Source organism: Phoxinus phoxinus (assembly GCF_949152265.1).
Source record: "Phoxinus phoxinus genome assembly, chromosome: 25".
Classification (NCBI taxonomy): Eukaryota; Metazoa; Chordata; class Actinopteri; order Cypriniformes; family Leuciscidae; genus Phoxinus; species Phoxinus phoxinus.
The window spans coordinates 20,900,296-20,925,617 of NC_136900.1; the positions used below are offsets into that span (position 1 = coordinate 20,900,296).

Consider the following 25,322-nt stretch of genomic DNA (forward strand, 5'->3'; position numbering starts at 1 on the left):
GAGCAGTAGCGAATCGCCACACAGATCCATAAAAAAGACAGGGGCCTGGAGAAGCAGCCCAATGCGACTGTTTCCAAAAAAGTATTGAATGTCCAGAGGAATTCAGTAACCCCTCCCGTGAAAGTACGTATTTGAGAGCGCGCACAGGAGCGGGCGCTCGCACTCCAGCACTGCGTTCAGTCCCAAGCGCTTCTGACCGGCACTCCTCTGTGGAAATTTATCTGTCTCAGCTCAGCAGCCCATAATAAGCAGCCATGGATGCCATTAAGAAGAAGATGCAAATGCTCAAGCTCGACAAGGAGAATGCCTTGGACAGAGCTGAGCAGGCTGAGGGAGACAAAAAGGCAGCGGAGGACAGGAGCAAACAGGTCTGCGGTTTTAATGAGGACTTAAAAAAGTTATCCATAACGCGCACGCGTCGGTCTCGCGCGCGCTACTTGATAAACGGATTATTACTGCGCCTGAGTGGATTAGTAACGGGAAAAGTGTATTCTTTTTTTATTGTCAGTTAAAACAATATATATGTATATCTATCTATTTAGTGTTGCTGTAATAATAATGTAATAATTTATATTTTGTCATTCATCCAATGCAGGAAAATGTAGCCATTCATTCATTAACCCTCATGTTATATTGCGATAAACTTTTGGTCCCCGAGTAGGATGAATAATAAGCCCATGTCTGTGATTTCTACTCGAATTTATTTGGTTTTCAATGTTTCAACGAGATTTTTTATTATTAGTAAGCAATTCAATTCAAAATGGTTGAAAATGTGTAACTACAAGGTTGTACCCTAACCTTGAGATCGCTTACACTTAAGCTTTCGCTATTTTTTAACAGTGTAGTAATGTCTCCCCTTAAAATAGTCCTCTGATCAAACCAAAACTCTTCTGGCATATATTACCGACACTTGAACTCTCCGTGGTCTCACAAAAAGTAGTCTTTGCTACAAGAGACCACAAACAGATCATCACGAAGGGTTAACCAGCATGTTTAGTATCCGAAGTAGACTTATTTAGTGTTTTAATCGCATTTGTAATAAACGTTTACCTTATCTGTTGTGAAAACTGTCATTTATGCATGTGTAGTTAGAAGACGAGCTAATTCAGTTGGAAAAGAGGTTGCGCGTAAGCGAGGACGAGCGTGATAAAGTGCTTGAGGAGTACCAGGGTGTCGAGGAGAAGCTCCTGACCGCCGACGAGGTCGCCACCAAGGTATTTCCCCGTGTGTCCCTGTCTGAGTCTCCCTAACTTTTCTTTCTTTCCGTCTCTTTCTCTGCCTCCACACTGCGCGCGCACTCTGCTTCCCGCTCTTCACTGCTGTCAATCACTCACTCGATCACGCGCAGCTTGAGGATGACCTCCTGTCACTGCAGAAGAAACTCAAGGGCACTGAGGATGAGCTCGACAAATATTCCGAGGCTCTTAAAGATGCCCAGGAGAAACTGGAGCTGGCTGAGAAGAAAGCCGCAGATGTGAGTATATGCAGCTTCTTCACCGCCTTTCCTCACGCATCTTTCCCTGACACTTTCGGCATGCCACTTTTTAGGCCTATGGCCAATGTCTGTCATATATCATATTTGAAGATGGCTGTTGTGGGTATTGTTTTTTCGGACCCAGGTTGCACTTAGGAAACTTCTCTATTATGTTTCATTTAAGGATAACTTTCCTCACTCACACCATTTCTTGAGATAAAGTGACGTCACGCCACATGTTTTGACATCATTTCGTGATCGGTTATCTATAAGGGCAAACAGTCGCCTATGGCATGGTGATATAAACACAATCTGTATACCTCTACCCAAACATGGAGTGTAAGGGTAAGCAAACATTAACATAAGATTCGCGATTTAAATTACAAGACATGCATTCCAAGACGGAGAGAGAGAGAGAGAGAGAGAGAGAGAGAGAGAGAGAGAGAGAGAGAGAGAGAGAGAGAGAGAGAGAGAGAGGCTGTTATATTTAGCCCAGTGCTTTATATGGTCAAGACTCAGCTCGAGCTCAACTCCTTGGGCTCTGCCCTCCTCGACAAAGACTAAACGACTGGAATACTTTCTTTTTAAATGGCCATTCATTAAGTGTCCAAACTAAACTGTATTGCGAGCATTGCATGAGTGGATAATCCAAAGTCTTGTGAAGTATTTGCATAGCTTTGCATGATACAAGGTCTCCGAACATATAGCTTCAAAGAATAGTTTACCTGAGTCGTTTTGTTCCGGTGTTTCAGCGTCCGTGGTTAAACAAATTAAGAGAGTTGTCTCGAATAAAATTAAACCCAATAAAATAAGTTATCTGTGAGTAGCAAAATCGTTAAAAAAAATACAATTTCACTCAGTTTTGTTGTGTGAAAATAATAGATATTTGCACAATGGTTTTCTTGGATAGTGCGCACTAGGACTCCCCCTCGTGTACAATGACAGAACTACAGTATGGGCGCGAAATTTCAAATTAAAATATTACAATATTTTTAAACACATATAATATATACTTTTTTATGTTTTATATATATATATCGATTAATTGCATCCAACATAACATTTTGTGTTTATATAATATGTGTGTAGCCTATATATTGTGTGTGTGTGTGTGTGTGTGTGTGTGTGTGTGTGTGTGTGTGTGTGTGTGTGTGTGTGTGTGTGTGTGTGTGTACTTATCTTGTATGTTAAATGCAATTAATTGTGATTAATCGATTTGACAGCACTAATTATACATACATAACAATAATCATTTATTATAACAAATGAATGTAATATTAGTAAATAATATAACCATAATAATATAAAGTATATAGCTTAGTAAAATATCATTTTCGTCACTTAACAATCTATTACAATATCAAATTGTTTAGAAAAGAATACAACACAAAGTCAGATCTGGTCGATGCTGTATTTATCCCTATAGAGGGCGCAATAGGACAAAACAAATAGACTGGGACGGCGCACCCCTCCCAGTGAAGCCATTCCATATTTAGCAGCTCAGTTTCAGCAGCATCACCATCCCCATCCCAGTCAGTGAACCATCACCATCCCAGTCAGTGAGCCATCACCATCCCAGTCAGTGAACCATCAGCCCACTGATTAACGCATTCATTCAGGTGTGCAGCAGACAGTGCACATGACTTTACAATAACCTACGATTTTAACGAATTAATAATAATAAAAAGTTGTAACACATTAAACATGCATTACATTTCACCTCTCGTATGTCTCGCATGGAAAATACTGTTTGATGTAAAGCGGCAGATAAGCCCTAATTTGTGGTAATGACGTCGTTTGGGGCTCGCCTATGAAAACATGGTTACTTCCGGTGTGATCTGTAAACGTCGCTCCGCGCACACACACACAGATCAGGGGCAGCAGCGTCTCTGAGCTGTGCTCTTAAGGAAACGCGGTACAATACGAGGCTTTTAGGGGTTATTTAACATTATAATGGCGGCTACATCGCTGGAAGCAGTCAAAAGGAAAATAAAACTGTTGCAAGAGCAAGCGGACGGAGCCGAAGAGAAAGCGGAGAAACTGCAGAGGGACTTGGCGCTCGAGAGGAAAGCCAGGGAAACAGTAAGAACGCCACATTATATAAAGTGTAAATGCATGTGTTGAAATGCGACTCGCTACAGTGTAGCGTCACGCGCATTCCTGGCGTTCCGACGGGAATCTGTTCATTTTTAAACGGTCGCGCATAGAATATGCGGATATGATGTGATGTGCGCGCGGTAACGTAGCGGAATTTCTCAGACGCCCTCTACGCGCTGTTTGTCTGCCCGTTAAACGTAGACTATATCCCGGTTTTTATATATATAATTTAAGAACTGAAGAAGAAAGCAGAAGACACGAATTATACGCTTGCCTATGCGATTATAGACTGACGCATCTAAATTGAGTTTAAAGGTGCTGAATAATAACGACTTGTATCCGAACGAGTAGCAATTTTGAGTCGGATCTTGTTTATGAATCAGTTGAACCGGTTCACAAATTTAGTCGGAATTGATTAACGAAACGGACTGAAAATGTACGAACATTTTTCTGATCAACTATTCATTGACTCACTGCGAGACCTGTCTCTTTTGGACCGGTCCGACTCATAATAAAGAGAAATAATAAACGGGAAACATTTCGTTTGAACATGATCGATTCCCAGCAGTGAGCCAACTGATAATAACATCTGATGTGAATTAACGTTGCCATCATGCCAAAAACACAATCAAATGTATTAAGTAGCTGTTTTTTAAATAGCAAAAACTTTAATACCAAAGAGTAGCCTAAATTCATTTTTAGAGTTAATTTGTAGGTTTCTTTAATTGCAAATTGAATTGTTTCTAATTTAATTGTTTCTTACAGTTGCAAATTATATGGACGCTATAAATTGACTTATTAAACGATTCATGGCTGCAATAAACTGAACAGAGACTTGTTAACAAAAGTTAAAGTTAATCTGAAAAAAATGTGAGCCACATGATGATAATTACGTCTGAGAGTAAAATAATTAGTAAGACGTTTTTGAATCGGTTCTTTGAATCGAGTCGCTCAAAAGAATCGATTCGCGGGAGTGAGTCGGACTTCTTGAAACAAGACGTTTAACAACAGAGACAATATTGTTTTCACCCAAAACTTTACCGACATCCCTGTACAAGACTGTTTTCTGTCTCTTGTTGACTGTTGTAATTGGAGAGTGGGGTTATAATCCAGTTAGCTGTAGCCTACTTCTCTGAATAGGTCCTTGTTTGATGACCATTTACATTGGACCAGATGCTCTGAGTGCGATCATTTCAGGCTAATGCCAGCAGCAGTTTAGTAGTGATCCTGGAACTGTTTATGTAGTGGTTTTATCGTAATGAACTGGCAGTGTTGCTGCCTCAGGCTCTGTGTGGACATCTGATAAAGCATTTGAGCAGTTTCCCTTATATGGTCAGTCTGCATTGTCACATACAGTGGGAATCACCTTAACTGTGCAGAAACAAACAGCGACAGCTCTAGTTTCTTGTAGAAGCATGGCTTTAGTAATTACTAATTAGTCTCAATCTTACCTAAACAAGCATGTTTGAGACACTGGGCCCTAGAAGGAAATGTAGAAGTTCAGTGGCTGTCAAGGTTATCTGAGTTGCTTTCCAGTTTTTCATATCTTAGTTGACAATATAACATGTACTTTGCCCTATGTAGCTCCCTATAGTATGCCTTTGTCTATCTATGGGCTGGGACTTAAAGGGACAGTTCACCCAAAAATGAAAATTCTGTGATTTACTCACCCTTAAGTTGTTCCAAATCCAAACCTGTATGAGTTTCTTTCTTCTTTTGAACACAAAGGAAGATATTTAGAAGAATATGGGTAACCAAACAGTTGTCTAGGGCTGTGCGATATTGAAGAAAAATGCGATATGCGATAACTCCTTAAATAATGCGATATTCGATATGCGATACAATAATGCTTAAAGTGTGTAAAATAAACTTAAATTATCTTTAAAATATATTTAAAATGATATAACCTACATGTTTCACATTCTTTTTATGACAAGAAAACATCCTTATAACTTCTGAAAGTAAACATCAGTGTTTTGCTGTAGCATAAGAAGTGTTATTTTAACATCAGTGTAAACCTCAGGGCTTCAGGTTATCCTACATTAGGTTTATTTAATAAAAGATACTGAATCATAAAATATAAAAATAAAACATTGCTTAGTTTTCACTGTATGAATTAAATATATCCTGATACTTATTAAAGCTAAAAAAAACTGTCTTTTGTTCATGACCCCATTTATTGCAAGCTGTTGCGATATGCATATTGCGATATATACATTTGCGATAAATTCGATATATTGCGCAGCCCATTGACTTCCATAGTATGGAAAATATACTATGGAAGTCAATGGGGTTCATCAACTGTTTGCTTAGACATTTTTCAAAATATCATCTTTTGCATACTTCCGTATATAGTAGGTGAAAAACAAGAAAGTCATACCGGTTTTAAACAACTTGAGGGTGAGTAAATGATGACAGCACTATCCCATTAAGCAGAGGTTATTTGTTATTCATGCTATAAAACATAAATTAAACTTTGTTTTGATTGTGTAACATGACATTAATTTGCCATAACTCTTATAGCCCAAATCTGATGTAAAGTAGAGACTCAACATATAGGCTAGTTTGTCTAAAATTTCAACAACAATAAAAAAAGATATTTATGAATGTGGCAGATGAGTTTGATTAGGGCTGGGTTTCACTACTGGTTTTCAGATCGAGTTTGTTTCGGATTCACATGCTTTTGATTTAAATTCAAATTGATTCAGTTTGATTAAATTCTGATTCATTTAGGAATATTTAAATGACTGTATTTACAAAAATGTTACTTTTTTAAAATCTGAAACGTGCCGCTACTTTTTAATGGTAAATGTAATTTTAGGAATTGGTTTCATTGCATAATATATGTGGAGCATTAAATTAAAATGCCTATATATTCAACTATCTTTTCTATGCATGAATTGTACAGCCAGTTGTTCTTTATTGTTCACATTTAGCATCGTCAGATCAGAACTGCAATCTAATTTTGGTTTACAGCCACCGGGAACCCACAAGCTTCATAAAGCAGCATTGAGTTTCACTGCAGTCGGCAAAACGATGTTTGTAATGATCCAGCTTCTGTATTTGCCAGGTATCAGGAGCAGCCTGCAGTTCTCCACTGGTCGTGTGTGTTTGGCCTTTGACAGTGTAATCCGCGTAGGTCCGTTGGGACTCCCTCCCACAGCCTGTTAACTTTGTCCCAGAGGCTCTGTAATGATCTGATGGCCTAGTCCTGTCTCATCCATTAGCATTGCTGCAATTATTTGTTATATGGTGTGTGTGTGTGTGTGACCACAGCAGAAGGAATCGCTCTGTCTTAATGGAAGCTAGTGAGCGTAGAGCAGCTCTGCCGTTTATAACCAAAATACACCATGACCAAAACCCACTGTATAGTTACAAATACAAGCTTGACTATTCTTTAGACTGAATAGGAGCTGTCAGCATTTTTGGGGTTTGGGTGTCTCAGTCTATGTGACGTGTGTGTGTGTGTATGAACATGTGGGTTTTATCTGATCGTGAGCATTTATAGCAGTTCCTCTGTGCTCTTCAAGGCTGAGAGTGATGTGGCGTCCCTGAACAGACGTATCCAGCTGGTTGAGGAGGAGTTGGACCGCGCACAGGAGCGTTTGGCCACTGCCCTGCAGAAGCTGGAGGAGGCCGAGAAGGCTGCCGATGAGAGCGAGAGGTTAGTACAGCACTCGCACTCGCTTTACAGAAACCGTGAAATAGTGCAGTGATGTAAAACATTTGCAAGGTTGTTTCTGTGCAGAACTAGTAGAATCTCATTTGAATCTGTTTTAAGTGAGTGAATCATTCTTATTTGCTTTTCATTGAAGCGTCTCCTTTCTGAAACGCTTGATGACTGTCTTGCCTTCGAAGGCTGAGGATAGCATAAAACATTTTAAGTGTGAGCTGGACGAATATGCCGAATACTGAATAAATTTGCATCTTTGAGTCTGAACATCTTGATGAACGCGGGATCTCATTTGTGAGGAAACCAGACGAGCGCCGTATCTTGTTTGAGGACTGAACGTTTACAAGCGAACCAAATGAACGCAGTATCTCATTCGTGAATAGGGATGGGAACCGAGAACCGATTCTTCTTCAGAACCGGTGCCCAGTGAATCGGTTCCTTGGAACCGTTAGCATGCCTGCGTATCGATTCCGCGTATCGGTTCCGCTCGTTGCAAATGTGTCATGACGTCACACGCGCTGCGTTGTTTTGATTCAGAACGCGGCAAACATGGCAGAGGCAGAAGTTTGACGCAGAAGAATGAGGCATTTAACGGGACGCCATGTTGCTTTCCAACCAGCCATCGCGTGCCGTCTCACACACATTCACTCGCACACATACGCACTCACTGCACACACACACACACTCGCGCTCACTCACTCACACAAACGCACACATGTTCACTCACACACACGCGCGTGCACATCAGGGGCGGAGGCAGACGATTTAAACATTCGGGGCTTACCCCAAACCTAGGGGGGTCCGGGGGCATACTCCCCCGGGGAGATTTTTTTACCATTTACGTCAGCTAAATGCACTATTTTTCAGGCTGTTTGAGATAATAGAATGGCTAAAAATCTATACACTATCTGGGAAAATGATGATAGTTAGGCCTACTCAGTAAAAAAAAAACAAAAAAACTGGACGCGCGAATGAGGTGAATTCGCGGCCGTGCTAAACGTCATTCGCGCTGCAGGACCTCCAGACGTGCGTAAACGCGTCTTCACATTGACTTAAAGATTGAAATCACTCGCGCCAGACGCTCTATTCACGTTCGGTGTGAACGCAGCATACACTTGTCCGCGGTTCGTCCGATGCTGCTTCTGAACCTCTCTCTGGCCGGTGAGGTTTACTGTTAGTGTTCCATATAAAAAAACTTTGTTATGTCCCTAATATTAACTTCAGCCAGTTAGCCAGTATGCTCGCTACTACGCAGGTGAAAACATACAATAGCCCGCCAGCCCCTGATGACAACGACGAAGAAGAAGATTTATATTCTTCGTTAGTTTTTATTGGCAGTTGGCAAACAAGCTGAGTGATGCGCGATGCATTACCGTCCACCACCACGCACGGTAATAGAGCTTTTGTTTCATTTTTTGACGCTCCAGTCAGAAAGACTGAGAAGGAATGGAACAAAGTTGAAGTTATTTTAAAAAACCTAAAAGATTCGGGGCTTTTGACAAAACATTCGGGGCTTAAGCCCAATTAGCCACCCCCCCGCTCCGCCCCTACACTCACTCTAGCGCTCACACTATCTCGCGCTCACGCACACACTCTCGCTCACTCATAAGCGCACATACACACTCTCTCACGCTCACACACGCACTCTCTCGCGCTCACTCACACACACACACACACACACACATACACACACACACACACACAATCTCACGCTCACTCACACACACGCGCTCGCACACACTCTCGCTCACTCACTAGCGCACACACTCTCGCTCACTCACTAGCGCACACACGTTTTGTTTCAGGTTGAATCCAAATGAGCACTGTTAATATTTCAAAAGGCACAAGCTCTTCCTTGACTGTTTTCAGTCTGTGTTTTTCGTTTTTATGGCACATAAATGGCAGTTTTTTTTTTTATACCAATGAATGCGAAGGCACTAAGGCACTCTTCTTGATAATCTTTCAAGGCACACACTAGCGTGCCATGGCATACTGGTTGAGAAACACTGCCCTATACTATAGGTCCCTGGACTTTCCTTTGAGAAGTAGCTCACCTACTTTTAGGTTTGTTCTGAGGTTGCTACACATAATTTGTGTATATGTACTCTGTGCTGTGTCTTCTGATCAGATATTAAAGCGAGTTAATACAAACAAACAAATTTGTACTTATTCCCTCACCCAATGAGAATCGATAAGGAATCGGATCGATAAGTAATATCGATAATGGAATCGGAATCGTTAAATCCTTATCAATTCCCATCCCTATTCGTGAATGAACCAAACTTAATAAATGGACCTTCATTCTGGATCGATGAATGAATCATTGAACACATCCAGCAGAATCTCGTTTGTGAGCGAATGAATGAACACAATATCTTGTTTTATGAGCAAATGAATGAACACAATGAACACGTCCAAAATCGCATACTTTCTTGAGTAGGTACTTATTTTTATATAAGTAATTACTTGATACAAAAAGTATGTTTTATATCATATGAATGTGTGTAGTATGAATGTAATCGGGACATACTACAATCACCATGTTGTCATTGTCATGTGACATACCGACATCAGTTGTCACTTCACTGCCATTCCCGTGGCCTCATAGGATAGTAAACTGTCCATCGAATGCACACTTCAGAATCTCACTGGAAGTAGTAGGTCATCCAGGTACTTTTTGCCTAACACTTTTATAAGTACTGTGAATTCAGACATAGGCCGCCTACTTTTGTCACATACTGTTTTTTTTTTATATAGTAGGGAAGTATGCGATTTCGGATGCAGCCCATAGCGTGTTTGTGAGTGCACTGAATGAATGCCGTATCTCGTTTGTGAACAAACTTAACTGAATGAACACCATATTGTTTTTGGGAGCGAACCGAATGATTGCAGGATCTCTTATGTGATTGAATGGAACCGAATGAACATGGAATCTTGTTTTTAAAAGAACCAAACCACATGAACGAGGAATCTCATTGTAAGCCAACCAATAACACAGTATCTAATTTGTGAATATAGCAAACCTAATGAATGGATCACTCATTCTGTATCTATGTAGGCGAAAAATCCTCTCACGAAGGGCTCTTCCTCGAGGCCGTTAACGAAAGGAACATGCGATGATCACTTCATGGATGTAATTTTATCATTTATGGTCATGTGACCCAGCGAATACTCGGGATTCATTTTAAAGCTAGATGGCGGGAGAGTTCGAGTTAAACAAACAGAGCAATTCAAGTTGTTTTGTTCGTGATATATTTAACACATTTTTGTCATGTTATGTTAAAAAAAATTCATAGGTAAGCAATGTTTAGTAAACGCAGGGTCCAAAGATGACACGGCAAGTTTTAAAGTTGGATGCATTTCATTTAGCGGATTTTCGCTAACAGCATATCGTTCACGTATTTAAAACTTCTTTTTACCCCTAAGGAAAGAACGAAAAAGAGCTTGCCATGAGTATATTGGGTCCTTAAAATAACTCATCCAAAGATTCATTCTCTCTACATCCCTCGAGCGTGCTCTGCTCTGATTGGTCAGACGGCCCAGTCTGTTGTGATTGGTCAATCGCTTACAGCACGTCTAGGAAACCAAACACCCCTTACTATAACTGAACTTCAGCTTCTGAACGTTTCTTAGTGATTGCTATTCAGTTTGTCATACATTATGAGATGTTGCAACGGTAAATACTCACAATCAGTATTAACAAGTGTATGTCCCCGTCATCAAGCCAATGTGTATATTTCTCATTTATTGAGGTGCACATGCGGGAACTGTATCAATAACAGCGCATACGTTAGCCGAGCACTGACGTGAATGACTGATGTGACATTATAGTTTGTATAACAAATCTTGCTCCATCCTTTATCATGCAGCAAGATTTGCTTCATTGCATTCCCAGCAAAAAACACAATCTTGTGATATACTGCATAGTACCATTACCATAATTACGTATGGACATGGCATAAGAAGTTTGTCCATACTGGCCAGGCCTAGTATATACAGTACAGAGCTATAGCATGCCATACAGTGGTGTTGTAGAGTACAACAAGACTATCAAGTGTGGCGTTCTGCAGGACTGTCAACCTGATTCACTTAAGCAGAACAAGTCCGTTGACTGGTCCACACCCCGTCCCTCCCCCTCTCGCAGTAACTGTGGTTGCTGTGTGCAGAGGCTCCACCACTGTGTTGCTATTGAAATGACAACATGCTGCCACTTCCTAGCCTGCACCGCACATCTGGTGCCCTGCATAAAGACTGTTTGTGTGCGGGGTGAGGGACGTCTGTGTAATTCACTAATTACCACGAGCCTACATGTGTAGTTCGGAGACGTCCTAGTTGTATTTAGGTGTGGTATTATTGCTTTTCAGTTGTTGTACACAATGTGTGTATATACAGTGGTGGTCAAAATTATTTAGATGCGACTAATCATGTGACACTGAAGACTGGAGTAATGATGCTGAAAATTCAGCTTTGTCTACACAGAAATTGATTGCATTTGTAAAATATATTCAAATAGAAAAGCTAAAAAATATTTCACAATATGACTGTTTTTGCTGCATTTTGGATCAAATAAATGAAGCCTTGGGGAGCAGAAGAGACTTTTAAAACATTAATAAATCTTACCGTTCTAATAATTTTGGCCACCACTGTGTGTGTAAATATATATATATATATATATTAACGAAGAAAATGATAAAATAATGTATAGTTGTTGGTACACGTCAATTTTGCCTCCCGTCATGTGTACAGATACTTTTCATATATGAGAAGCATTTCTTTTGAAATTAGTCGTTGCGCACATCCCTAGTAGGTATGCATGTATGTGTGTAGATAAACAAACTTCTATGGTTTATTTTTGTATATATTAAATTAAATGTATACATTAATATATATAAAAAAAACCGCATAAAGCATATATATATATATATATATATAATTTTATATATATATATATATATTTATATTAATAAAATAAAATGTTTAGTGTTTGTCTGTTTAACCTTGTAAAGCACAGACAAGGCTTTTTTTAAGCCCTTGAAATGCCTCTGCATATAGCATAAAAATCAAGGGCAATGCAGACGGTTGTCATTGTGTGATGCTGTTTTTGGCCTAAACAACTGACGTGAGCTGTGTGCGTAGAGCCAGTGGGTTTCTGAATAAACAGCAATTTGTAGAGGCACTAGGCTGCGTTTCCCTTCCTTTGTTTGCCCACACAGAGACCCTCTCTGTGTCCGGCCCAGTGCGCCTGCATAGAACCACTCTGTACCGAGACCTGGTCCAGCTCTTAAGTGCTTCTTCCCTCCCATTCATCTCTGACAGTCACTGTTCTGACATTATGAGCAAACGTGGGTTTAGAAACCAAAAGCTCAAGAAAACTAAAACAGTGTCTTCGATTCCAGAGCTTGGCTGCAGACAAGTTGGCGTCTTTGAATGTAATTTGTGGCGAGTTATTGATCCAGATTGAGTCAGAGAGAGGTTTCATTCTTTTCACTTCATTTCTTGCTTCCTCCTTCCAGAGGCATGAAGGTCATTGAGAACCGAGCTCTGAAGGATGAGGAGAAGATGGAGATCCAGGAGATCCAGCTCAAGGAGGCCAAGCACATCGCTGAGGAGGCCGACCGCAAATACGAGGAGGCAGGTTTCCTCAGCCACCGAAACACACGCATGCACACACACACACAAAATGAAACCAATGACTTCCTGCCTTATCACATGACCGCGCACACTTAGTGTGAGCAAGCAGACGCTTGCAGTTCAGCATGAAAGATTTGCTGTATTTTGTAATCTGATTAAAATATCGCTTTGAGGGGGCCGTGGTTTTTTTGTCTTAGGTTTTTTTTTTTTTTTTTTTTTTTTTTTTTTTTTCATGTTTTTTGTTTGAGTTTTATCAATTCATGTTTTTGTTTTGTTTTGGGTTTTTGTTTTTATTTTGTCTTGTTTTCATTGTCTTGTGGTTTTGTTTTCAATCCCCTTTGTTTTGTTTTGTCTTGTGTTTTTTTTTTTTTATATATATATATATATATATATATATATATGTAGAAAGTGTACTTTTCTTTCTTTAATTGGCCAGAAGTACAGGCTTGTAATTGTCCCATGACCTGGCCTGTGTGTGCAGGTGGCCCGTAAGCTGGTGATCGTCGAGGCTGAGCTGGAGCGCACAGAGGAGCGTGCCGAGCTGAATGAGGGGTACGAGGCGTCCCCGCAGCCTCTTGCATGTCCGCTCAAACATATACACATTCATATCGATAAGCATGTGCCTGACTCACACAACCTAACAGATTTGATGTCAGTATGCCTACACACAGGACACATTCAAAAGACGCTAACTAGCTAGCTAACCTGTTCACTGTTCTGAGGTAAAAGAACCCAAAGTGTAGTAATCGCTAGAGATTAAAAAAAAGAATAATAAAACCATAGTTTTTTCTGTCGTACAGTCCATTGTAACTATAAGAGTTGGTCCATTGTTTAAACTGACACGCATCATGCTGTAATGCGCTATTTTTAACTTGACGTGAAACTTTGCATTCATGAATGCATCCTCGGGCCTTCAGTCTATCCCTCCATCCGAATAGACCTACTTCCCTATTGTCTCGAATGTGAAAAATCAGTACATCAAATAAGTAGTATGTACAAAGTATTTATAAAACAATAGAAGAAAAATATTGAGACTGAAGTGTGCACCTGACGCACATACCGACGATTGCTCCGATGTAACACAAGAATGTGTCCTGTGTGTTTGTCCCCTCAGAATTGTACCCCCATTTTGCTGTTGGCTAAACCTGCCTCCCATTCCTGTTTTGGTTGTCTTATAACGTTTTATTTTTGCATGCCCTGTTAACTTGCATGTGACCTTCCCCCTGCACACACTAACAGAACCAATCGAAGATCACAGGATGAGCTTCGAGTGTTGGACCAAGCCTATAAGTCATTAAAGGCATCAGAAGAACAGGTACTACTGCACGCGTCTCATTAGTTCACACATCTGACTGTCCCACCTGAATGTGTGTGCCCTGCTTGCTTCCAGTGCAGCCTTGTTTGGTCCATCTTTTAGTTTTTTGGTTTCACGCCCTTCTAACTTAGCAGGAATGCTGCTACTCGAGCGCTTCTTGTAAAAGTAACCGTTTGCATGCAGCAGATCGTCACATTCCTGCTGCGTTAAGGGCATTTCAGACTCCCCTTGTCCTCCAGCCCTGTTTTCATTGATTTTGGGGTTTTTGTTTCTTTTGTTCCTCTGTTCTGGATCCCTGATGTCAATCCATCCAACCTGCTTCTGGTTCTCCTCCTTTCAATGTACCTTTCCTCCTCTTGTCCCTCCTCCTCCTCTCCTCTGCGTTCTGTGTGTAAAACACCAGCAAATGCTCTGAGCTTGAGGAAGAGTTGAAAACTGTGACCAACAACCTGAAGTCCCTGGAAGCCCAGGCTGAGAAGGTAGGTGTGCTTCTGCCGCCCCAGGCACACCATCCACCCCTCCTCCTGAACCAACCGGGATAACCAGTGTGTTATTATGTTTCACAACCCATCTTTGCCTGCAAAATGTCAATGAGCCTGTCAACAGAGGGGTTACGTCCTTTGCTGAAAATACCGGCTTAATTTTCTGATTTCTACTGCTTTAGCTGGGGCATCAGCGTAGCCTCTTTTTAAGCTTGATGGTCTTTCTGATTGACCAATAAAATCTTGTTAACAGTGAAATCTGGTTAAGCAGCCTAGGGGAGGCACCAGCATACAGAACGCAACATATGCTTGTGACCGGCTAAAGGTCAGGGTCGTCTTCAGTAGGAAGTGTTAAGGCCCGTTCACTCAAATAACTATTATGACGATAACTACCGTATATTAGCATCCACACCTGTTTATTATATGCGCGCACTGCAGTTTTATCATCCGCCGCTTTAAATGCTCGAGCAGCAGAATGGATTCTGATTGGCTGTCAGTGTTTTTATCTTTCATCAGATGGGAAAAAAAATTTGTTCTGAAAGAGATTCCAACGATATTGTTACTTTGTGCCGTTATCGCTAGTTGTGTTGTGGACTCTGCTATTCTTATATATTAGGACAATTTTTTGTTCTTTATCATTATTGTCCTTTGTGTGAACGGGCCTTAAAGGAACACGCCGACTTTTTGGAACTTTAGTTTATTAACCGTATCCCCCAGAGTTAGATAAGTCTATACATACCCTTTTCATCTCCGTGCGTGCCGTAACTCTGTCTGACGCACCCACCGCTAACCTAGCTTAGCACAAAGACTGGAGGTAAACGGCTCCAGCTAGCATACTGCTCCCAATAAGTGACCAAATAACGCTAACATTTTCCTATTTACATGTTGTGATTTGTAAAGTCACAGCGTGTACAGATAACAAGGTCACATGAGAGACAGCCATCTTCTAACCGTATACATACTGGGAACTATATTCTCCTAAGGCGAAGCACTGCTACTTCTGCGGAGTGATTAGAGCAACTCTGAGCGAACTCTCTGCTCCTCACCACCTCCGCAGAAGTAGCAGTGCTTTGCCTTAGGAGATTATAGTTCCCAGTATGTATACGGTTAGAAGATGGCTGTCTCTCATGTGACCTTGTTGTCTGTACACATTTGTACATTATACCATGGTCTGTCTGAATGCTCGATTCTGATTGGCTGAAAGGCGTGCAATAAAACGGTTTAATGCACAAGTCAGTTTAATCACCGTTCTACATTAGAGGAATAGTTAAAAAAAAAAATTCTGTCATCATTTACACGCCCTCAAGTTGTTTCAAACCTGTATTAATTTCTTTTGCTGAACACAAAAGAAGATATTTTGAAGAATGTCAGTAACCAAACAGTTGATGGACCCCATCGACTTCCTACTATTGGGTTATAACTGAAAATATATATTTTTCTTAATAAATAATAATCAAATTATAATTCTTATTATAAATTAAATAAAAATTATTATAAATGCTTTCTATTTACAATGATAAATAATCTGAAATGTCTTGCTGATGCAACAAACTAGTCGATATAATTGAATATTGACTACACCGTCCATGATGATGTAATTTACAAAATAACAGTGTATGCAGTCCGTCCTAGAGATCAGATATGGGGAAAAAATAATAGATTTATGTACAGTAACAAGAAGCCTAAGTGTGTTATTGAGCAAAGCACTAATATAGTGCTAAGTGGTTGTGTGCTGGTTTGTCCTAATGCTTGTCGTTCTTGTATGTCTGCAGTACTCACAGAAAGAAGACAAATATGAGGAGGAGATCAAGGTCCTTACTGACAAACTGAAGGAGGTATGAGCTCCTTTATCATAGGCTTTTTAGTCATCCTTCTGTCCAGGGGAGGATAATATTTAAATATTCAGTGCATTTGAATATTTGATTTGCTAGAAACGAGCCTTTGTTCAGGGCGATGTCTTTGTTTTCTGCAGGCCGAGACCCGTGCCGAGTTCTCTGAGAGGTCAGTCGCCAAGCTTGAGAAGACCATCGATGATCTCGAAGGTACGACTTTCATTCTCTCATATCAGCGTCATTTCAGCCCCTGGCCAATTTTCATTCATACGTGTGATTGTGAAGTATTCAGGGAGAAAACCGTTTTCGCTTCAGGTCATAAAGCTTTCAGCCTTTTATTTCTCCGTCGTCATGCTGTTCCTCAAACCTTCTGCCCCACTGGCTTTCTTTCGGCTTCCTTATCGGTTCACTCACACAATTAAGCATTGCTTCTTTTGAAGAGACCAGTCGTTGAGCAGACACACACACAGACTTCATTGTTTTGTAAGATGACACCGGTGTTACGGAGGTCTAATTACATGCAGCGTTTAAGCTTGATTTGGCTTTTATGAGCCTGCTGTTAAAGAGTCTTCTACTGTTCCTTTACATTTACACAAGCGCGGGTTCATTTTCATAGTTACACTGCTGTGTTTGCCCTGTGATAATGCAAGGTCCAGGTCAGAGAGACATCAGTACGAACCTTAACAGGAATAGTTCATCCAGAAATGAGAAATGTCATTTTCTCACTTTCATGTCATTCCAAACCTGTTTGATTTCATTTTCTTCTGTGGAGCATGAATTGATGTTTCACAAACAAATTCCCCACAGTGCACTTTTTCCATAATAAGTGACAACAAAAGCACTGCATAAGAACATTTACGCTACCGGTCAAAAGTTTGAGGTCTTTTAAGAAAGAAAATAAGTACTTTTATTCAGCAAGGATTCATTTAATAATCAAAAGTGGCAGTCAAAACATTTGTAATGTTACAAAAGATTCAAACGAATTAACGTCTTGAACTTTCTATTCATCAAAGAATCCTGAAAAAAAAACGTATCGCCATTTCCGCAAAATATTCAGCACCGTTTTTGAAATGAATAATCAGAAATGTTTCTTGAGCAGCAAATCATCATATTAGAATGATTTCGGATGGATCATGACACTGAAGACTGGAGTAATGATGTTGAAATTCAGCTTTGATCACATTAATAAATTCGTTTTTATTTATTTATCAATATTAGTGTAAGTAAATGCAGCATTGGTGAGCATGAGACATTCAAAAACTTCTTACTGACCCCAAACTTTTAAACTGTAGTGTATGTATTATTCATTATTAGTATGTGGTCACACACACAGTCTTGGCCATAAGCATCAGGAAATACTGTAGAAGTAGTGTATATGACTTATGCGCACTATATAACGTGTCCTGTGGAGTTACAACACATGGAGGTTTGATATCAATGACAGGAAACCAATAACGTCTGTTTTGCACTGATGAAAGTCACATGTTTTGATTGACATGAGAGTGAGCAAATAATGGCGTAATGTTGATTTTCGCGTCAACTATTCGTTTATCTCGTTGACGGGTATTTCACCCGAATTTGTCATGTCTTTTCCTTGTTTCAGTTCCTTTCCATTCATTCGTTAACTTTATTTTCTGTTTTCCCTCCACTATATATCTCTTCACGTCACTCTCTCGCTGTCTGTCACTCCGTTCATTGGGGCCTGTCTTGCCGCTGGACTGGATGCTTCACTCCTTCACCTGCTTTTATATCCCTTCCACTTCTTCCTCTCCACCCTCCCCTGTCTCCCCCTCCATCAAACACACCATCCCGAATCCCGATAGATGAGTTATATTCCCAGAAACTCAAGTACAAAGCCATCAGCGAGGAACTGGACCACGCTCTCAACGACATGACTTCAATGTAATTCACCTGCCTGTGCCTATGCCCCTCCCCTATTACCCATAACCCCCCTCTCTAAATAAGGTTTTGTATCTTCAGTTCACACACTATGACTTCCTTCTGTTTAAAAACTCTGCTATCTCTAACTCTACAAGACATGTGGTCTGTTTTTCTTTTTGCAAATTGTTGCTCTCTCCATTGCTTGTAGAGTCAGTGCATGGGAGTTTTGTGTTTTGAATTCATAACTATTGTTTGAATTCATAACTATTGTATTATATCACTTTATTCAAAATAATCTTGTGAAAACAAAAACAACTAACTTTCTCTTTGGTTAAGCTTTTCTTTTCAGTACTAAGGCTGGGCAAATAGCTTTAAAAGTTTATATATTTGTTATAAATATTTAAATTAACTTTTTATTTTTTTATTTATTAACTAAAAAATTATATAGGAATATTTAACTTTTTTTTTTTTTTTAATCACTGAAGAAATGAACAGATTATTATTTTTTATATATCAATATGACAAGCATGTTATGTTTTTATCTATAGACACTACCATCTAAATGTCCGGGAGTATGGCGAATATATATATATATATATATATATATATTTTTTTTTAATATTAATACTTTTATTCAGCAAGGACGGGTTCAGTTATCCACAAGTGGCAGTAAAGAACTTTACAATATATTACAAATTTGCTGTTTTTGAATTTTCTAATATATATATATATATATCACAGCCCACAATAATATTCAGCTGTTTTCAACATTAACAATAATAATAAATGTTTTTGAGCATCAAATAAAAAAATTCAGCTTTACATCACAGGAATAAATAACATTTTATATCAAAATAGAAAACAGTGGTTTTAAACACTGATAATATTTCATAATTGTACTGTATTTATCAAATAAATGCAGACGACTTTCACCAACATAAAAAAAGAGATCTTACCAACCCCGAACTTTTGAATGTTAGTGCACATTTTAAATGAAAATATGGGGATTTCTCTGACTAAGTAATCACAGAATCAGAATCTGTGTAAACCGTTTTAACTATGAAAATGATATCGTTACTATTCTGTCTTAAGTCTAGACATCTAATATCTCATCCTGAATATTTTTATTTTCAGATAGTAAAATGACTTCAGGATGAGATATTAGATGCTTAATTTTATAACACAAACCGAATAAGAAAACTGCCTCATACAGATTGAATATATCACCCAGCCCTATTAGCAGTACTGTGAAGTCTTAACTAAAGCATGTGATGAGAATTCAGAAACCCACCACGCTTTTACAGTGGGAAGCGTTTCGTGTGTGTGTGTGTGTGTGTGTGTGTGTGTGTGTGTGGTCTCTCCTCTGGTGTAAAATTGAACCACTAACAAGGTCTCCTTCTGTTCAGAAGACAGGCCCAATGGGTTCTGATCTCATCTGTCGACATCATGTTTGATGTGGTGTCACTATGTAGTAGTTGTTTAGGGGTGTGTGTGTGCTGTTTGGTAAGTCAGCTGTGTGTTTGTGTGGCTCCCCTCTATGGCCATTCAGTCTATTGATACGATTAATATCGTAGAGGCTCTTTATAATAAATCTCCAGCGTCCGTTGCGGACAGTAAGCATCGTGGCTCCCGTGTGTGGTGGTTTCTTCCCGTTTTCTTGTGTTTGATAGTTTTCTCTGTCCCTTGCATCACTCCTTTTTTTTTTTTTTTTACTTCTTCCCCCTGTGCAGATAAATTGTTCCTCAAAGACGCCTCCCGCTGGCCGAACGACATCACTCTGCTCTTTCCAGCCTTTCTTTTCCTCTCCTCCCTCTTATCCCGCTTCCCTCTCTTCATCGATCATTGTGTTTTGTTGCTCATCTCTTCTTGTACAGACCCTTTAATTCTTTCTGCTTTATGTAAAACTATGTAAACCTTCTTGTTTTTTGTTGTTTATTTTCCTTTTCATTTCTATGTGCTTTTATTGCTGTGGCTGTAATAAAGTCCGAAGCATTGGTAGAAGTCGTGCATTTCCTTCTATGGTTATTTTATGCGCTGTTAATGGCGTTCAGAGAGAAGAAAGCGAGCTTTTGTTCCTCAAGCGTTTAATAAAGCTGATGTCTTTTCATGTGGGGAACGTTCCTAGAGCTCTGCACGTTTCCACACATTTACATGTTAGGCAAATTCGTTCTGCCCTATTATTCAAATTTCTGTGGCTTTTTGATCAAGTTTTGTCATGATGACGGTCACTTTTGTTCTAACGTCTTCATTAAACCGCATGATTCCCTGTCGTGCTTGTTCTGCTCGTTTCAAGAAATGCGTCAACCGCAACTTACATTAACGTGATAATACACTTATTGTATTATTATTAAAGATGAACGTATAATAGATGTCTTTCGTATTTCATAATTTTACAGCTTATAAAGTTACAACTATTGTTCTTATTCAATCATTAATTTTTTCGGTGATATAGTTTAGTGTATAATCACATTGTGTTTGATACAAAACTATCTTGACTAAATCAAATTAAACTGTTTTATAGTAATTTTCTTCAAAAAACTAATCCAGCATACATTTAAATTGACACCTGCCATGGTGTTTCTTATGGCATCTCAGAATCAGATCAGAGTCTTTTTGTGTGTCCGACCCGTACCGTTTAAAGGTGAAGTTTCAACACAAATATCACAAATGTCTCAGCCACGTCTCAACAGGTCAATGTAGGCTACATTCAATAAAACACATGAGGAATACTTTTAGCTGTGTTACTATGTGTCATGAGTAAGCAACTGAGTATCTAACACTGTATAGAGCGAACGCGAGCGTCTCTTTTTAAACCCGGTGCTTTTTTTTTTTTTACGTGACGTGACGCACCCAGCATCCCCGGTTAAAGATGTCACTGCTCGCCACTAATATATATACCGAGATGTATATCACGTGTTATTAGTCAGCAGGACAGAATTCTTCACTTTGGGTCACTTGTTGTTTTGTTCCTAAGCTCCTAATCTGCTGTTTACATGTTCTACTGAGGTATGGGAGTTTAGACTCAAGGTGAATGTGCGGTCAAGTAGGGTTTTTTTTTCCTTCTGCTGGCATTTTCACTGGGCCTACCACAATTTATTAATAGTGTGTTTTTAGCTAAATATTTTATTCATAAATTAAGTTTAGTAGTTATTTTAATTAGCGATAATAGCTGCTACAATACAGGTTAAACTCGAAAAATTACAATATCGTGCAAAAGTTCATTTATTTCAGCCATTTCAAAATAAAAATTTTAGGAAATTGAAGTATTCATTTATTAGAAATGATTGACATACAGAAGCACCGTCCAACTTTACTTCTCACACATACATTGTAAGAATATCACTAACACTGATGAACAAACAGTATAAGGTATTAAGTAGCAGTCCCAAACTAGTTTTAAAGCAACACTAAAGAACATTTTTACCTTTTAATAATGTTTCTAAAATCGTATCAGTAGTCGCTTTGCAGTCGTATATCTGCTATAACCACACTATGTAAGTTTGCCAGATCGGGTCGCGTTTCTGTAGTTTGAATGAGACATAAGAAAACTACAAATTTGACTTGCTTTACATCAAGCGTTACAATAGTCATTATTTAGTTTTTCTTTGTATCTGATGTTGCAATACATCATACTTTCATGAAATCATGCAACATACTCTACCTTGTCTGTGGACATCATTGTGGACTTTCACATCAAGCTGGTGCTGGATAAACAGCGAATGTGCGTGCGACAGTAGTTCGGCAGGCTAAATTATTTACGATAGCGGTAATGAACAATTCTGCTTCCAACCTGTAGGGTGACCGAAGAGCAAAAGTTCTTTAGTGTTGCTTTAATAAGTTGAGATGGGCCACCACAGTCATCAAAAATATAGAAAATAGCTCGGAAACTACAGGTACCATGGCAAATCCGTACACTAACATGAACTTTTAATGAAACACGGACACTGATCCTGATGAATAGTTGGGCCGGGACTGGAGTTGAGAAACACTACAGTGTTACTGTGGATTAATGATTGTTTTGACACTTCCAAGACTGTTGCAAGTTATTTTTTGCCAATTTCATCCATGTTGGCCAACAAGCACGCAACCCTGTATGGTCTGGTAAACTGGGGCATCTTTATTTGAGCCCTGCTTGTGGATACACGAGCTCTTACAAACACCCTGCTGTCTGACCCTATCACAAACAACACCTTCTCCAGGTTGGTTTCAGTGTGAGTGAAATGTTACTAACTATTCCCTCCAGCTGTTCTCATTTCTTCTTCACTCTGTTCTTTCTCTGTTTCTCTCTTTCTCTTGTCTTAACTGCTGCGTTGCCCGCTCCTGTAGACCATCTCTACCAGCAACTCGAGAAAAACCGCCTTCTTTCTAATGAGCTAAGAATGGCCTTGAATGACGACTAAAACTAGTGTGGACTTATTATTTTGTTTTTGTTTCTGATCACCAAATGGTGTCTAAAAATGAATGCTGTTGTGATTGAAAGTTCAAGGAATGTGTTTTTGTAACGAAGTTACACTTTTTGCTGCCTTCAAGTCACGTTGGGAAGATCGCATTTACGAGATTAGATATTGAACACAAAAATAAATGTGATGTCATATTTTGTGCACAATTGAACACACACTCACTCAACCAGTCTAAATATAATTTTTATGAAAGTCTATGCTCACCAAAGCTACATTTTTATTTTATCAGAGTTTACCAAGTTACAGAGTATTACAAAGTTTTTTAAAGTTTTTATTTATTACAATTTAAAATAACTGTTTTCTATTTGAATATATTTTCATGATTTCCACAAAAACCATTAAGCAGCAAATACTGTTTTCAACATTGATAAAAACCATTATTAATAATTGATCACTAACAATAATTGATAAAGATAATGTTTATATTATATAAATGATCAATTCTAAAAAAAAAAAAAAATTATTTGCTCTAAATTGTAGAAAAAAAACCTTCATGACTTTGTCATTCATTGACGAAAGAGAAATTGACCAGTGCCTTTTAGTGCAACCAAAATCGTAATCGCAACTTCCGAACTCTTCCCAGAAAAACTTGAAGGCAAGCATTTGGATGATGGATGGATGGCTACCACTTTAATCAGGATGTCATCTAATGCCTTTTGCTTTATGCAAGAGTCAGCACTCTTTAACTGTCTGTTAGATATTTCTATATTAACACATGTATATCGGTATGTATATATAAAATGTATCTGCTATAGTTATTTAAATGAAAGCATGAGTGTGTAAAGTGTGTTATAGGCAGTGTTGGGGGAAACGTGTTACTATTAAAAGGTTTGTTTGAGCTGCTGCATCTATTGTACAGGCATGATTAACATTTCCTTCAGCCTGAGGCTCATTCATTGCACTTCTGGTGTGAAAAACATATGCTAAAAATATAACTTTTGGGCTTTTTGGTGTTAATAAAAAAACAAGCAGATGAGGAAAAAGTAGCGCATTCCATTTATAAAGCAAGTAATGCAGTAAGTTACTTTATTTAACTAAATATTGTAACTTTCCCCAACACTGGTTATAGGCAGTGAAGCGTATGTTTCTGAATGAACCTGCTCAAGGTATCCACTGCATGTTATTCCCCACAGGCTTTGCATTGATATTAACGTGTCTTTCACTTGATGTTCTAACAGAAAAACTCGCACATGCTAAAGAAGAGAACCTCGAAATGAACCAGATGTTGGAACAGACTCTATTGGAGCTGAATAACATGTGAATCCTGGTCACATAATAATGATGATGATGATGTCTGCATTTTGTATTTTTTTTCTTTTTTTTTCGTCCTGACAACTATCAGATCGAATAACATGTGCCATTTGTTACAGAAAGCTTGAGTTTTCCTTGTATTTTATTTTTGTATGTAATATTATGGTACATGTTGACTTTGTTCTGATTGTGCACAAATGAAACAAAGTTAGCAGCAATTGCACTTAATTCAATATATGCACATAACGGTTCTAGTGGACACGGGCGAGTCTGATGCCAAGTTGAATTGAAATTGAAAGGTTTTTCTTTTATAGTGTACGTGGGATTAGGTTGTCCTGTGTATACTGGTGCTACTGTGAAGGCGGATGTCTAGCAGTGTGTAGCTTATAGAGGTTTATGATTAACTTTATACACTTTCCAATTTGGATATCATTCTCTGTGCCAACATTTAGCCCTAAAGGGACTTATTTACACTCCAACTTTTTATTTATTTTTGTTTCCCTCCCATTTTGCTTCAGGATGTCAGGCAACATTATTTGCAAACGCTCTGAGTTCGCTTGTGCCGAAAACCATGTGGTTCAAAATGTTTTCATTTTGAATTAGAAAAATTATGATGAAATCATATTTGGTTGTGCCTCGTTCATTTTAGTCATTTTAAATGTAGATGTATTAAATGTATGCCATACATAAATGTACAAAGCTTAAATAAATAAAACCACTTCATTTGACATTTTCTAAAGCCTGGGGTCTGTTTTTGAGGTGTTAATGGCTTTAAGTGCACTTCTGCTCTGAACTGTGTTCTGTGTTAGCCTTTATTTACTACAGAGCCTTATCTTCTCCCACTCATTATGCAAATAGACCGCGACAGTCGGCTTCCGGAAGTAAAAAAAAAAAAATCATAGGGAAATTGGGTTTTAACAATAACTTATAAACCTTTAAAGACAGACTAGGACTTGTTTGAAATCGCTCCCTATATCCTCAATCACTATTCCCTACAATACTCCATTAATATAGTCCATTTGAAGGACTGAGTGAATTCGGACACAGAGTTCGCCGGAAGAGCTGCTGATTTTGCATAATTTGTGCTTTGTTTAATAATCATTTGAAACTTGGCAAAGTGGCCGCTCCTGTAGTAATGAAAAGATTTATCTTGAACTCTATGGAAACTATGTATGTATCTAACTTATTTAAACAATGTAATCAATTAAAAGGGAATTTATACCTGG

The 25,322-nt window shown here is 38.9% G+C and overlaps 1 protein-coding gene across 16 annotated transcripts; it reads left to right on the forward strand.

Moving 5' to 3' along the window:
- Positions 1-24,829, forward strand: tpm1 (tropomyosin 1 (alpha); the record flags this gene model as incomplete). 16 transcript variants are annotated; one of them, XM_079604086.1, is made up of 10 exons in its annotated part: positions 1-368; positions 1,349-1,474; positions 7,102-7,235; positions 12,758-12,875; positions 13,357-13,427; positions 14,594-14,669; positions 16,445-16,507; positions 16,645-16,714; positions 18,328-18,406; positions 20,116-20,386. In XM_079604086.1, exons 1-10 carry the CDS (start codon positions 255-257, stop codon positions 20,117-20,119), a joined length of 855 nt encoding a protein of 284 aa, XP_079460212.1. In that variant the 5' UTR covers positions 1-254. The 16 variants fall into 16 exon arrangements, with proteins under 16 accessions (XP_079460212.1, XP_079460225.1, XP_079460224.1 ...); XM_079604089.1 differs by lacking the exons at positions 18,328-18,406; positions 20,116-20,386 and adding exons at positions 1,089-1,214; positions 24,024-24,829 and having other exon boundaries at positions 64-368; XM_079604094.1 differs by lacking the exon at positions 1,349-1,474 and adding an exon at positions 1,089-1,214 and having other exon boundaries at positions 64-368.
- Positions 24,830-25,322: the final 493 nt, after the last annotated feature.